Here is a 16,710-nt window from a genome sequence, read left to right as displayed (position 1 = left end):
TCCTTCTGTCCTTCTGTCCTTCTGTCCCTCTGTCCTTCTGTCCCTCTGTCCTTCTGTCCCTCTGTCCTTCTGTCCCTCTGTCCTTCTGTCCCTCTGTCCCTCTGTCCTTCTATCCCTCTGTCCTTCTATCCCTCTGTCCTTCTGTCCCTCTGTCTTTCTGTCCCTCTGTCCCTCTGTCCTTCTATCCCTCTGTCCTTCTGTCCCTCTGTCCCTCTGTCTTTCTGTCCCTCTGTCCTTCTATCCCTCTGTCTTTCTGTCCTTCTGTCCCCCTGTCTTTCTGTCCCTCTGTCCTTCTGTCCCTCTGTCCTTCTGTCCCTCTGTCCCTCTGTCCTATCCCTCTGTCCTTCTATCCCTCTGTCCTTCTGTCCCCCTGTCTTTCTCTCCCTCTGTCTTTCTATCCCTCTGTCCTTCTGTCCTTCTGTCCCCCTGTCTTTCTATCCCTCTGTCCTTCTGTCCCTCTGTCCCTCTGTCCTATCCCTCTGTCCTTCTATATTTCTGTCCCTCTGTCTTTCTATCCCTCTGTCCTTCTATCACTCTGTCCTTCTATCACTCTGTCCTTCTGTCCCTCTGTCCTTCTATCCCTCTGTCCTTCTGTCCCCCTGTCTTTCTATCCCTCTGTCTTTCTGTCCTTCTGTCCCTCTGTCCTTCTATCCCTCTGTCTTTCTATCCCTCTGTCTTTCTGTCCTTCTGTCCCTCTGTCCTTCTGTCCCTCTGTCCTTCTGTCCCTCTATCGCTCTGTCCCTCTATCGCTCTGTCCTTCTATCCCTCTGTCCTTCTATCCCTCTGTCTTTCTATCCCTCTGTCCTTCTGTCCCTCTGTCTTTCTGTCCCTCTGTCCTTCTATCCCTCTGTCTTTCTATCCCTCTGTCTTTCTGTCCTTCTGTCCCTCTGCCCTTCTGTCCCTCTGTCCTTCTGTCCCTCTGTCCTTCTATCCCTCTGTCTTTCTATCCCTCTGTCCTTCTGTCCCTCTGTCTTTCTGTCCCTCTGTCTTTCTGTCGTTCTGTCCCTCTGTCCTTCTATCCCTCTGTCCTTCTATCCCTCTGTCTTTCTGTCCCTGTGTCCTTCTATCCCTCTGTCTTTCTGTCCCTCTGTCCCCCTGTCCTTCTGTCCCCCTGTCCTTCTGTCCCTCTGTCCTTCTATCCCTCTGTCCTTCTGTCCCTCTGTCTTTCTATCACTCTGTCTTTCTATCCCTCTGTCCTTCTGTCCCTCTGTCTTTCTGTCCCTCTGTCTTTCTGTCCTTCTGTCCCTCTGTCCTTCTATCCCTCTGTCTTTCTGTCCCTCTGTCCTTCTATCCCTCTGTCTTTCTGTCCCTCTGTCCTTCTGTCCCCCTGTCCTTCTGTCCCCCTGTCCTTCTGTCCCCTGTCTTTCTATCCCTCTGTCTTTCTATCCCTCTGTCCTTCTGTCCCTCTGTCCTATCCCTCTGTCCTTCTATATTTCTGTCCCTCTGTCTTTCTATCCCTCTGTCTTTCTATCCCTCTGTCCTTCTATCACTCTGTCCTTCTATCACTCTGTCCTTCTGTCCCTCTGTCCTTCTATCCCTCTGTCCTTCTGTCCCTCTGTCTTTCTGTCCTTCTGTCCCTCTGTCCTTCTATCCCTCTGTCTTTCTATCCCTCTGTCTTTCTGTCCTTCTGTCCCTCTGTCCTTCTGTCCCTCTGTCCTTCTGTCCCTCTGTCCCTCTATCGCTCTGTCTTTCTGTCCCTCTGTCTTTCTGTCCTTCTGTCCCTCTGTCCTTCTGTCCCTCTGTCTTTATATCCCTCTGTCCTTCTGTCCCTCTGTCTTTCTGTCCCTCTGTCTTTCTGTCCTTCTGTCCCTCTGGCCTTCTGTCCCTCTGTCCTTCTGTCCCTCTGTCTTTCTGTCCTTCTGTCCCTCTGTCCTTCTATCCCTCTGTCCTTCTATCCCTCTGTCTTTCTATCCCTCTGTCTTTCTGTCCCTCTGTCCTTCTATCCCTCTGTCTTTCTGTCCCTCTGTCCTTCTGTCCCCCTGTCCTTCTGTCCCCCTGTCCTTCTATCCCTCTGTCTTTCTATCCCTCTGTCCTTCTGTCCCTCTGTCTTTCTATCCCTCTGTCCTTCTGTCCCCCTGTCCTTCTGTCCCCCTGTCTTTCTATCCCCCTGTCTTTCTATCCCTCTGTCTTTCTGTCCTTCTGTCCTTCTGTCCCTCTGTCCTTCTGTCCCTCTGTCTTTCTGTCCTTCTGTCCTTCTGTCCCTCTGTCCTTCTATCCCTCTGTCCTTCTGTCCCTCTGTCCCTCTGTCCTATCCCTCTGTCCTTCTATCCCTCTGTCCTTCTGTCCCTCTGTCCTTCTATCCCTCTGTCTTTCTATCCCTCTGTCTTTCTGTCCTTCTGTCCCTCTGTCCCTCTGTCCTTCTGTCTTTCTGTCCTTCTGTCCCTCTGTCCCTCTGTCCTTCTATCCCTCTGTCTTTCTATCCCTCTGTCTTTCTGTCCCTCTGTCCTATCCCTCTGTCTTTCTGTCCCTCTGTCCTTCTATCCCTCTGTCTTTCTGTCCCTCTGTCCTTCTGTCCCTCTGTCCTTCTATCACTCTGTCCTTCTATCCATCTATCCCTCTGTCTTTCTGTTCCTCTGTCCTTTTATCCCTCTGACCTTCTGCCCTTCTATCCTTCTCTCCTTCTGTCCTTCTGTCCTTCTGTCCTTCTATCCTTCTGTCCTTCTATCCTTCTGTGTTGTGTTCTGTGATTACTGTCAGTACTACGTGTTGGATACCATTACAACCTTATTCAGTCATTGTGGATGTAAGGGCAGCTTCTAGTGGGAGTGAATCATAACAAGTTAAAGCAGTGTAGGTGGGAATTGACCCTCCACCCCTCTCACCAGACCCATTAGCACACAGCATCAGGCAATGTCTGTCCTGTGAGAACCATGGTAATAACATTGTTGCACTGACTGTGTAATAACAAATACCAAATAACAAATACGTATTCCTAGGAATACGAATCACAACAATATTCTTGCCCAAGACCCTTCACAGCCATGTTAATGTGTATCATTAGACGTATCATTAGACGTTCTGCACTTTTTATTTTATTTATGTTTCTGTTGCTTTATTGTGGCCAGTGTTGTACAGTAAATGTAATAGCCTATTTTGATGACAATAAAAGCCTATTTACCAGATCTGTACAGTACCAGTCAAAAGTTTGGACACACTTTCCCATTGATGGGAAAAGTGTGTCCAAACTTTTGACTGGTAGCCTACTGTACATATTTTTGCTTTAGGGCTTTTCTTCAGCTTAGAAAGTAGGCCATAGTTTATATTCTGTTAAATATGAATAGAACTTTTCTAAAGATTTCTTTTCTGTACAGGACTATGAGTTCCTGTACCAGAGTGGCGTCTGCTGCATCTTTGGCCCAGGAACCAGAATCCCCCAAGCAGCAGTGGAGGTTATCGACAGTATCGAGAAAAGTCTGGAGAACATCCGGCAGGCCATGTAAACATTTGCCAAAAACCCAAAAATATATGCTATTGGTTTGTGTCTACACAGATGTTGGGAAATCTGCGGATGTCAGAGTGTGATGATGTCTGCGGAGAATGTTAGGCAAGAACCATAAGATTGAGAATTATTCCTAATGACTGTTTTGAATTGGTCCAGATCTTATCACCAAAATACTCAGGGTATTTCTGTTGTGATAAAAATCAATTCATGAATTATGGCATAATTCATTTTGTGTAACAACATAAGGTTTTCTATGCCTCAAAAGTTGATGTTTGTGATCAATATGATCTGTAACATTAACAATACTTTTTTTCATTACTAATTGATTAATGTCCGTGTCAATAAGATGAATTATAGTCATTTGGGATAGTTTCATGTTTTTGTTTCAGTTTCAAGAAGCGAAACCTATTTTCTACTTTGTTCGGCATGAAGTTATGACATCTGAAATGCCCATAGTAAAACACCTTGTTTCGCCCCGAAATAAATTGTAATTACTTGTGTAAGACACAATATTGGTCAAATCCTAACTAGACCTAAAACATGTACTGTATTGTGCAACAAGAATTGAGTCTCTCTGATCTCATGTCAATATCTGGCTCAAGCTGTGCAGGGTAGATATTGATGCATGCGGAACAGATTAGACATCATAGACTTAATACATAGTGGGTTATTGCTACATCATGCATTTAGTGAAATGCAGACTTTGCCTTCTGTAGACTCTTTTGTATGATGTCAATCCTATTAAAATCACATGTTTGGGCTTATTGGAATGGAGATGAGATATGTGAGCTGGACCCTAGCCTTGCATAAGCTCCCATTTCTGCTCTCAACATCAACAAACTCATTATGGGGGGATCAGTGTATTGTTGTGGATTCTGACCTGTGTTTCAGGGACACTGGGAATGAATAAAGACAAATGTTAAATTTCTCTTTCTTTTTGCCTGGTTTTAACAGCTTCAAACAAGAACTGCTAGAATAATGTCTTACTGTGATAGTGTAAGCTCCTGTGAATGTCACATTACCCTAAAGTAGGGGTGCCCAATATGATCGACCGGTCGATCGCAAAGGTAGTATGGGTAGATCGCATGGCATTGAAAAAAAAAAAAACGAAAACGAAAAAAAAAGTTCGCCTATCATCCATTCTCACTATGGCTTTTGCCACTTGATTGACGTACAGGTAAGCCAGTCTGAGATCTGATCTTTTCACCTACACCTAACACACGGTTCACCACGCATGCGCAGTCAACAGCACCAACTACAAAATACAAAATACCGGCGAGACTAATTACCTAGTTAGCCTTCCAATTTCTACTATTTACTATATAATACTAAATAAAGGCTATACAAATGAGTGGGGAAGCTGGACCAAGTAAGAAACCAATAACGTATAACTTCCATCCAGAATGGGAGGAGGACTTTTTTACACGATGTGATATTGGAAATGCGTCTGTCTGATCAGCAAATCTACGATGGCTATTTCGAAGAAGGGAAATGTGGCAAAAGAGCGAAAACGTACGGCTGCAACGATAGCTTCTTATCGCGTCAGTCACGTTCTTGTTAAACACAAGAAGTCATTCAAAGACGGCGAAATTGTGAAAAAAGTTTCTCGAGGCTGCAGATTGCCTTTTCGATGACAGATCCACAGTGGCTGATGACACCTTGCAACCAGCTCCTACAGCCCTGACTATTAGAAACTAGCTGCCTCCTCCCAGTGCCAGGTCTCCCACTAAGGTAGAGAAATGCATTTATTTCCTCCTTTCAAACTAGGGAACTACCTGTTTTGTATCTGGTTTACTTTTCTGTTTGTTGGATCAGTAGTTGGCTATGGTACTGCAGACTGGCTGTCAGTGTGTGAGTGAGAGAAAGTGAGTGTGTGTGTGTGTGTGTGTGTGTGTGTGTGTGTAAGAGAGTGAGAGAGAGAGGGGGAGAGAGAGGGAGGGTTTGTGCTATGGCTCCCTATGCAGACTGGCAAATGTGTGTGTGTGTGTGTGTGTGTGTGTTTGTAGTACGTGCATGTACGTTTGCGATGTTGAAACTAGACTGGTAGATCTTGGCAGACTGGCTACTTGAAAAGTAGATCTTGGTTCCAAAAAGTGTGAGCACCCCTGCCCTAAAGCTTGTCCAAGTCAACCCATCTCACTAGCTTTGATTTCCAATTAATTAACCATTTCCAATGAATTAGTTGGCAACGAAGCAATTAACAACTCTCTGTAGATGCCTCCTTAACTTGCCACTTACACTATACAGCCCCTCCAATCTACCAAAAGTTAGATTTGCCAATTTGCCTATCGAAGCAACAGATTGACAGATGACGCCATTGCCACAGCATTACACACAGCCCTCACACACCTTGACAAGAGGAACACATGTGAGAATACTGTTTGTACACTACAGCTCGACATACAACACAATAATCCCCTCTATACTCTACAACAAGCTCAGGGACCTAGACATCAACCCCAGCCTATGCAACTGGATCCTAGACTTCCTGACGGACAGAAAACAGGTGGTGAGAATGGGCTCCAAGACCTCCGCCCCCCTGACCATCAGCACAGGTGCCCCCCAAGGCTGTGTTCTGAGCCCTCTCCTCTACTCCCAGTACACCCTCGACTGCGTGGCCACCCACAGCTCCAACATGGTAATCAGGTTTGCGGTTGACACAAGAGTGATCGGCCTGATTACTGACGCCGACGAGACGGCCTACAGAAATGAGATTGACCGCCTGGTTCAGTACAGCCAGGCCAATAACCTCGCTCTCAAAGCCGACAAGACCAAAGAGCTGGTGGTGAACTTCAGGAAAAAGAAGCAGGCACAAGACCCCATCACCATCAACGGGTCTGCTATAGAGAGGTTGACAGCATAAAGTTCCAGGGGGTCCACATCACCGACAACCTCACCTGGGATGAACACACCAACCAAGTGGTGAAAAAAGCACAATGCTGCCTCTTTCATCTCAGGAGGCTGAAAAAGATTGGTGTATGGGCCCAATATACTGTGGGCCTTCTTCAGAGGAACAACAGAGAGCATCCTGACAGGTTGCATCACTGCCTGGTACGGGAAACAGTAACGTAGGCTCGGGGCAAAATTGACGCTCTGATGCTACTGTATATAGGCCTGCAGCCATTGTTGATTGTTGTCTATATCATGCTTATTCTTATTGATTGTTTTTTATATCCTGCTTATTCTATTATTGATTGATTGATTTTGTATTTCTACTGCAATGCCTGTACCCAAGAACCTGAACCCAAGAATTTTACTCCTTGTATCCGTACATCGATGTAATAAAAGCAATTCTGATTCCGATTCTGATTCTGAAAAGGAGCCCAGACCAAGTATTGAGTGCTTAAATGAACATACTTTTCAGAAGGTCGACATTTCTGTATTATAAATCCTTTTTTTGATTGGTCTTATGTAATATTCTAATATTTTGAGATACTGGATTTTTGATTTTCATGAGCTGTAATCCATAATCATCAACATTAAAACAAAAAAGGCTTGAAATATTTTACATTGCGTAATGAATCTAGAATACCGGTATATGAAAGTTTCACTTTTTGAATTAAATTACGGAAAATAATGAACTTTTCCATGATATTCAATGTTTTTTAGATTTTAGCACCTGTATATGAATCCTAACTCACATTTCTGTTGTTCCATTCTCTGAAACAAGCCGTTCTGTTGTTCCATTCTCTGAAACAAGCCGTTCTGTTGTTCCATTCTCTGAAACAAGCCGTTCCCGAAAGCGTCAAAGATTACACAGCCATATTTGTAATTTACTGGCACCCTGCAAATGCTGAGATTGGTCCAACAAATTATAAAAGTGAAGAAAAAAAAAACATGGGCATTTAAGAGAAGAAGGGTTTGCCGTCAACAGCAAGTCATATACAACTTTATTTATATAGTCACTTATTACACAGGTGCATTACAATGTGCGTTACAGGAAACTGTACAGTAAATGAAGACAAACAAAAGCAACCAAACAGATACAACAGAAAGGTGAAGGATTAACATACCATCAAAGGAGTAGATATGTTTTAGTTTTGGCTTAGGTTTTTGGTGTCAGAACAAAACAAACCAACCAACTAAACATTTGCCACCAATCCAATGTCAAGTGTTGAGGTTAACTATTTGACCCCAAATCAAATAGGTTCATTTGGGGTAAAACAGTACTGTAGCTTGAAATAGATGTCTTTGCAATTTGTATAGCTAAGAAAGTTATACAATTATAGCTTTGCATGGGAAGGGAATGAGATCGAGGGAGTTCCATTTTAAACCTCCCTTTCTGTTCACTCCACTTCACTCAGGAAATGTCAAAACCTCAGAATGATCCAGTAGTGCAAATGTGCTCTTTTTAAATTCAATCATTAGTAAATGTATCAAATATGACCCTGCTGGCTATGTTGCACACACCGAGTCCATCGAGGAGGAAGGCCAAACTACTAAGTATTTTTATTCTATTTGATTATTTTTTCACTACTCAATACGATTGTATTGACCGCTACCTACATCTTGTATTATTATATAAATTATATCTCAATGTGAATTCTGCACACATCAATGCTACACCTCCCCTCGCAACCATTCCAATGTAATACCCACCATGCTCAACTGACCAGGGGCCTCATTTATAAAGCTTGCATACGCAGAAAAACGTGTGTATGCAACTTTAATGCAAATTTTGGGATTTATAAAAAAACTATTTCAAAAAACTACCTCCACGCACACTGGAACCCATGTGTACGCACACTGGGACCCATGCGTATGCACACTGGGACCCATGCGTATGCACAGAAACTGGAGAAATTAGCAACTGATACTAGTTGTACCACTAGTGTATCCTGTCTTACCTTAATATTGTCACCTTTATCTGGTATTATGCCTATTGCCTTATTGTCTGCAAACTGTCATTTTTTCTTATCCAAGGTTCTCCACATTTTCCGTTCTCCACATTTTCCTCACTCCCATCTGCTGTCTATAACAACAGACTGGTATCCTTTCACTCCTTCTTATCTACCCTTGAAGACCCTGTCTCTAAGCAACTGTCTCACTTCAACCTCCTTGACCCTCACCGATTTCCTCACATGGTTTCTCCTACCACTGCTACGCAGATGACACTCAACTCTTTCTCTCTTTCCCCCTGCTGTGACTCACAAGTGGTGACACATGTTTCTGCGTGTCTTGCAGACATTTCTACTTTACATTTTACATTTACATTTACATTTTTGGCATTTAGCAGACGCCTTATTCCAAAGCAAACAATCAATACATTTGAATACTAAGCATGTGAATCAGCAGTCCACCATTCGTTGCAGGAAGCGTACTCTAGCTCTGATAGAAGGAAAAACCTTCTCCCTATTATCGCCTTCTACTAAAAAATGTTTTTTTTTTTTTTTTTTTTTTTTATTGCTGGAGAAACTGAGAAACAGTACAAGAGTGGCAATAGAAGTTCTTAGGGACACAGTAGAGGGGAAAGCGGGTGTCTTTAGGAGACGTAGTGGTGAGGGTCAGAAGATGTCTCAGTAGGAGCAGTTAAGATGTAACCTGAAGAGATGGGTCTTCAGTCTACGACGGAAGATGGGTAGTGACTCTGCCGTTCTGACAGCCGTTGGGAGCTCGTTCCACCAGCGGGGAGCCAGTGTTGTGAAGAGACGTGATCGGGCAGCCCGACTGCTGTGTAGAGGAGGTGGGGCCAGTCGGCCAGCCGAGGTGGAGGAGCGGAGTGAGCGGGCAGGGGTTTGGGGGGTTACCATTTCCTTCAGGTAGGCAGGGGCTGTCCCTTTAGCTGCCTGGTATGCAAGCACCAGGGTCTTGAATCTGATGCGAGCTGCTATCGGGAGCCAGTGCAGGGTGCGAAGGAGAGGGGTGACATGCGAGTATTTGGGGAGGTTGAATACCAGCCGGGCAGCAGCATTCTGGATGAGCTGCAGAGGTCTACTTGGATGTCACTTGGATGTCAGTCCACCACCTCAAGCTCAACCTTAACAAGACTGAGCTGCTCTTCCTCCCTGGGAATCCATGCCCTCTCCAAGACTTCTCCGTCACAGTAGAGAACCCTCCCAGACAGCCAAGAACCTTGGGATGTTCCTTAATAACCAGTTATCCTGTGCGGCGAACATCACAGCAGCACCGTCCTGTAGATTCTTCCTCTACAACATCAGGAGGATACGTTCATTCCTCACCAGAGAAGCAGTGCAACTCTTGGTCCAGACACTTGTGATCTCCCGCTTTGACTACTGCAATGCACTCCTGGCCGGGCTCCCCACCTCTACCATCAGAGTCACTACCTATCTTCCACCGTAGATTGAAGACCCATCTCTTCAGGACTCTCATAAAGACCTTTCATCCCCACTATCCCCCTGTACAGTTTCTCTACAATAAATTTTAAAAAAAAAGTACATCTAATCAATTCAAATGATTATTACAGTATGTCTGCTCTCATATTCCATAATGTCTCTGCCACGTGTGTCTCTGTCTCTCACGCGATTAAACACACACAGGCGTCTCTTTTTTTTTTAAACAACGTTTTTATTCAAAGAGTACACAAATATCACAGATGACTCTTTCGTGTTTTTCTTTTCTAAACATGAAAATCAAATAACCCCCCCTCCCTCCCTCTCTTAATTACATACATTTAAATGTTTTCTTTTTCTTTTTTTTTAAACAAACTTTTTCAACATAGACAAGAATTAGGCTAGACATTTTCCCCATCATATCAGTAATACAAAGAGAGAGACAAATACAAATCAAATAGTAAACATCCAATAAAAATAAATAAATCATAATAATTGCCATCCATCCATTGTCAATATAAAAAATAAAAATAAACTCCTGGTTGACCGCCCCTATCCCTGAAATAAAAGACTAAAACAGTAATATTTAAGCCACAAAATATAAGAGAAAGACACTTATGAGTCTATTCAAGGTGGCTGTGACCACTGTAATGAATATTGGCCTTTCAGCAGTAGTTGAGTTAATTCTCCAGGTAGGTAGTCGAGTACAGGAGACCACATTTCAGTAAAGGACCTCTCATTACCCCTCAGAACCGCACCAATTCTTTCATGAGGGAGAACCCTGAACATCTCCCTGTACCATAATGTTGCAGTAGGTGGCTTATCCTTGATCCAATTAATCAAAATACATTTTCTGGCCAATAATAGTAATTTGTCACATAGTTTGAACTGTAAACGAGTTAGAGTTACCTCCTTTGAGGGGAGGCGAAGAATGTAAAGGCCTGGGTCTCTCTTAATCTTTACCCGAAAGATGCTGCTCAGCTCCTGGGAAATTGTGCCCCAAAATCTTTTAACTAATTTACATTAATTACCAAAAATAATGGTAATATGTTCCAATCTCTCTTTGACATTTATTACACAGGGGGGAGACCTGGCGGTCCATCTTGTTTAGTATGTAGGGAGTTATATGTAGACGGTGTAGTACTTTATACTGTGTCTCTCTCAGTCTATTACATGTAAATGTAGATCTAAACACCCTAATGGCCTCCTGCCAATCATCTTCAATATACTCAGTACCAAAATCTCTCTCCCATTTCTGTGAGATGCTTGTAATATCACCTGGGCTGATCGAATATAATAGCGCATAGAAGGCTGAAATAAAATGAGTGATACCTTTTCGGTCAATAAGGAACCTCTCTACGTCATTGTACTGTACATTATTGAATCAGGAGGAGGTAAACTTTTAGATCTAACAAAGTGGCGCACCTGAAGGAAACCATAAAAGTGTTCTCTAGGGATACTGAATTGTGACTGTAGTTGTTGGAAAGTCATCAGTGCCCTATCACGGTATAAGTCTCCAATCACACGTGCCCCACCGTCATGCCATAAGTCAAAAATATTGGGGGGTAGACCTGGGGGGAAATCCAGATTCCTTATGACAGGAGTCAAGAACGAGGTGCAGTTTCCTCTACCTACATATTTACACACTTCCTGCCACACTCTGATTGTGTTGTATATAATCGGATTATTCTTGATATCCTTAGGTAACTTCTTCCTATCTCCCATGACCAGGCTCCATAATGAGGAAGGTAGAGAGGACCATGTGTCTAAACAGGGCTTGGATTCGAAATGGGCATGTAACCATTCCCATAGGAAACGAGCATGGCACGCCCAGTTGTAAAAGATTATGTTTGGCAGGGCCAGGCCTCCCCTGTTAGAGGGCAACTGTAATGTTTTAATTTTCTGTCTAGGCACACACAGGTGTCTATCGACCCTGGCCAGAGGACGACTGGGTGTTATTGGCATCCCTGCCCATCCCGTCACACGTAGCGACCTTGCTGGTCATCTCAATGGCCCTTTTGCCATCACATGAGGTCTTTTTGCTCTCCATGGTGTGGCAGGGAATGGAGACGCCACATAGCCCCTTCACCTCCCTCTGGAAGGTCTTGCTGAAGGCGTAGTAGATAAAAGGGTTGTAGACAGTGGAGCTCTTGGCGAACAGGCAGGGCAGGATGCTGACCTCAGGACGGATGTCCTGACTGCCGTGAAAAGCATACCACAGACTCACTATCCCGTAGGGTGACCAGCAGCCAATGAAGCCTGTGCTAATCAGAATGGCGATCTGCAACGGAGCATGGAGAGAGAGAGTCAGACAGGGATTATGATGTGTTATTTAGCATCAGATAAGGCAGAGAGTGAAAACCTAAAAAGGGAATGCACACAAATCTCAAGCAATCAATACAATAATGTATAACCTTGTTCCCATTATCATGAATTGATAAAATACCTTCTTTTTTTTATAATTCAACAACAAAATAGCATTTCTAAACTCAATTATAGATTTGTCAAGCTTTTCATTGAGTAGGGAGCTGTTGCCATTCCCTTGTATATACATTTTCCATTATTCCTTTGTCTATGTAACAACACAATATGGAAGTATGTGTGATGGAACAACTTAATTATCAGATTCATGTATGTGGGCAAGTTATGGGTAAGAGGAATGATGCCATTTACAGTGCTTGAGCATGTTGTATAAAGGTAAAAGGGTAATTTTTTAATAGGGTGCCTTTTCCGTCCCCAGTACAAATCATGTTGTATTTTGTCTACATTTGGACAAATACTAATTCCATTCGTTTTTTCATGTATAGTCAATTGTTATTTATTATGAATACAATGATATGGGCTTCTAAGTTGTTGTTTTTTACATTTCAAAAGCTTTGGTTAAAGATGTAAATGGGATTTTGCCATGTCCCCAGTGTTGTTCATTCAACTTCAATCTAAAAAATAACTACGGTAATAAAAACATATACATTTCCAAATATGTTATTATTATTTAATTTTTCTGAGCAATATCTATTGAATCAAATATAGTTGTTATCCCCCCAAAATTAATTTTGTACAAAAAATTAAGGTGGTATGTTTGTCCCTGCGGTCACTGTCCACCCTGTTGAGTGTTAATGTCCCTTTAAAAAACAAAACATATTTCTCAATCACATCACTCTCATGAGGTGACATCACATCAGTGGAGGGAAATTCAAATGTGGTAAGCTGTGTGATTTTCTACCTCTTTTACCATCTGATTTTGATGTTTTTATCAAGTGAGTTTAATGTGGTTGACCATAACGTGTCCACCCTGTTAGGCCTAAATATTGAGGAGATCAATCAAATTGAATAAATTCAAAAAAGTGTTTAGTGCAAATTAGATTCCTCATCAAGTATTCATGGTCATGCTAGGCATTATGCTAACGCAGGCAAGCTAAAGGCTAACTTTAACTCAAAATGTCCACCCTTAGTTAGTGTCCACTCTGTTAGCCCTATTCAACTAACAGAGTGTATTCTAAATAAAATACAATTTAGGTGCCTGAGCTCGACCACTATGTTTTTCAGCAAGTTAGATATGTCCTTTATATACTGTAATAGAACATTAAAATACAGATAAATCAACAATTTATTTTTCAGAAGTTATGAAGTCCAAATGGCACCCTATTATTTTATTTTTTACCAAAACACTGTAATAGTTGTACATTATGAACACTGTTTAATATGCTTAGCCTTGCACAGGAAGTGAAGTAAAACCACTCACTATCATGAGCCTGCGGTGCATCTTGATGACTTTGGGGATCCTGTTTTTGGACTTGATTACGTAGAGCTTGATAGTCAAGCCGAAGTAGCAGAAGATGATGATGATGGAGGGCATGACCAGGTTAAAGGAGAACATGGAGATGACGAAAGAGAACTGTCCCTTCATGTCGGCCCAGGCCAGTGTGCAGGACAGGCCAAAGGGCTCAGGCCCATACTTGCCCCAACCCAGGAGGGGGAGGATGGACCAAAACAGAGCGTATAGCCAGGCACACAGGCACAGCAGCATCACATTCTTCCGATTAATCTTCTCCCCTGGGGAAAAACATGAGGGAAGACATGGCAAGGAGATTATGGATCAGTGGAGGCTGGTGACTTCCAGAATTGAGGAGGCTAATTTTTTTCCGCTTGCTCGCTTCAAAATAAAACTGTTAAATAAATCCTAAATGTTGTCTACCTATTCGATGTATAAATCGCGCCAGAATCTCGCCGACTTCCGAGGTCATTTTATCGCGAGATTTTATGGCCACTATGGCGAGTGTTTCTTTGACTGAAGTGACTGGCGAATTCTCAAAATGGCTTCATGTGATTGGACGAACAAAATGTCAATCTTTCAGCCCTGGACTCAATGCATGGTGAGGCCAGGCCTCCGTTGCCCACCCATTTTCAGTGATTTGGCCAATCACATTATTGCCATGAAAACAATTGCATTACATTGACTTCTATGAGAAACCACTTTCCTGGGGCAGGCAAACGGATAGGGATTTTGGCCTGTAGGTGCTTTACAATTGCAATATTGGGTTTTAGCCATGGAAAAATTCAGATTTATGAATAAAACGGAAATAATATTAATATAAAAAAAATAAAAATATGTTTTTTGTTAAATAAAATAAATATAATTATTGCTTTTTTAAATCTCTCTCTCTTCTCTCAAATTATTGGGGAGGCCAGGCCTCCTCCACCTCTATGGAGGAGCCTCCACTGTTATGGATGGATCTATGGACTATTCATTATTCAAGGGCAAAACATTCTTCATGTCTATGATATACTGTGAAGGTACTGTAAATTATGTTATATAGTAATAACTATTTATTGTTTTAAATTAGTGTGTTATATATGGGATGCACCGAAGGTTCGGCCACCGAATGTATTCGGCCGAATAGTAGCAAAAAATTACATTCGGTATTCGACCAAATGTGTGAAAAGACCGAATGTTTACCGCAGAATAGTAGCAGAGTTTTTCCTGCATAGAGAATTATGAAGCAGCCGTCATATTTCTTGCCACCTCCAGCTCTCGACAAAACTCTAATGGTCGTTTTTTCTACAAGCGTTGTACTCGGTGGATTTATGTAATTTCTAACTGCAATTGCGGCATTGCGCCGACATGGTGGCGGGTACGCTATTTAACCCTAACCCTGGTGGCGCTGTACTGCAAATAAGCTTAGCTTTCGTGTTTACTAGCGAAATAGCTTTGCACGTAAAGGCAAAACAGGGAACCAGTGCTTGCTGTTTCATTATCCAGAATGACAAGTTGAGCCTATACTAGAGTTAGTCAGTGCTACTTTTAATGTATTATTTGCAAAATGATCAAAATGATCATCATAGAAGAGTTCTATTGATCAGACAGTCAACAATAGGTTTTGGACTGACATGGTAGTGGTACTACTGTCATTAACAAGGACTAACAAACTTTCTCTGTCATAATACCTCATTTTGTGCTAGGAAAACCCCTGAGTAGACGTTTTTTGATGACACGATCAAACAGTACAATGCTGTTCTTATTTATTTATTTTCAGTTATTGTGCTTTATTGGTATAGCCTAATGTCTGTGGAATGTTCAAAAGTGATCAATAAAAGTTTTCACCATGTTTTTCTTTGAAAAGCATGAATAAAAAGGAAAATGTATTTAATTTATGCAATGGTACAAAAATAAATGAAAAACTACATATTCGGTATTCAGCCAAATGTTTCCTTAAATTCGGCTTTGGCTTCGGCCAAGAATTTTAAATTCGGTGCATCCCTAATTATGATAGTAATAGGATAGGCCCACAAGAACCTCTTCCATTTTTTAAATGTTTTTAACCAGGTTCTAACCAGGTTATGTTAATGACATAAATCTGTTTGTTTATGCACAGGTTTATTATGCGTTATATCCAAAAAAGGCTCTCATCTTGCCAAGTGCTGCTATTTTCCCTGCCTTGTACTACTGTACATTGTCAAACCCAGAACTCCATCTTCCTTATGTCACTATGACTAAACATGAATGAATGAATGAATGGTCTTTATTGTCATTGATATAGTACAGGTACCATACAACGACATTTGGGAGGGGGGGCTCCCCTGGTGCTAGGAAAAAAACTAAAAACAAGAAGGGAAAAGAGCTGGTTTACATAAATAAAGGCTATGTACACTCTCCACTATACTATACTATACAAATAAAACACTGTGCTGTACTCTATGCTATGCTATACCTATTCTAACATTTCCTATCTCTGAACCTTATGTACCCGAGGGTTGTCATATTGCACATAGTGTTATTGCACATTCATTTAAAGTGTCGCAGTTTGCAGGTTTGAAATGTTCACAGCAACAATTTGAGCAACAATTTGTTACATCATTCAGGTCCAGATGTCTACTCAATCTGATGTAAGGTGGAGACTGGAGAGGTTTCATTATATGCTTATCCCATGCTCTCCTCAGGTAACCTTATCAATAGACACCTATAGACACCTCCACAGGACCATGGCCGCAAGGACAAACAGACTGAAGAACAGCTTCATCCAGGCCCTGAACACAGCAAAGACCTAGGTTCTGGGCCCTGGACAGTCTGGACGGATTGATGGCAGCTGCTGGACTGAAAAAATCAGGTGTAGTGCTGAGGCACAAATATGTACATTTCAAACTGCAAACTGCGACACTTTAAATGAATGTGCAATAACACTATGTGCAATATGACAACCCTAGTCGTCTATCTGTACAGTATAGTATAGTGGATAGTGTACATAGCCTTTATTTATGTAAACCAGCTCCTTCCCTTCTTGTGTTTTTTTTTCTTTCCTAACACCAGGGGAGCCACCCCTCCTAAATGTCGTTGTTTGGTACCTGTACTAATGTATAGCAATGACAATAAAGACCATTCATTCATTCATTCATTCATTCATATCTCTCCTATACAACCATCTAACTAAAGAAAGCTTTCAAAAGCCTTAGAAAAGCCTTAGAAAACAGACCATTTCCTCA

At 42.2% G+C, this 16,710-nt stretch overlaps 2 protein-coding genes across 2 annotated transcripts in view; one reads left to right on the top strand and one right to left on the bottom strand.

The window, feature by feature from the left end:
* Window positions 1–4,350, top strand: part of mmut (methylmalonyl CoA mutase) — a 37,140-nt gene extending 32,790 nt beyond the window's left edge. Inside the window, exon 13 of the mRNA XM_080549522.1 lies at window positions 3,312–4,350. Coding sequence (XP_080405648.1) covers window positions 3,312–3,440 — 129 coding nt within the window. The 3' untranslated portion in view covers window positions 3,441–4,350. The remainder of the gene's footprint in view (window positions 1–3,311) is intronic.
* Window positions 4,351–11,656: 7,306 nt separating this feature from the next.
* Window positions 11,657–16,710, bottom strand: part of opn8b (opsin 8, group member b) — a gene marked incomplete at both ends in the record, with an annotated part of 7,417 nt that continues 2,363 nt past the window's right edge. Inside the window, 2 exons of the mRNA XM_080524346.1 lie at window positions 11,657–12,013; window positions 13,475–13,785. Of these exons, the coding sequence (XP_080380472.1) occupies window positions 11,657–12,013; window positions 13,475–13,785 (668 nt within the window). The remainder of the gene's footprint in view (window positions 12,014–13,474; window positions 13,786–16,710) is intronic.

The sequence above is a fragment of the Nansenia antarctica genome (genome assembly GCF_963989245.1).
Source record: "Nansenia antarctica genome assembly, chromosome: 1".
Classification (NCBI taxonomy): Eukaryota; Metazoa; Chordata; class Actinopteri; order Argentiniformes; family Microstomatidae; genus Nansenia; species Nansenia antarctica.
This window is presented reverse-complemented; position numbering and strand designations above follow the sequence as displayed.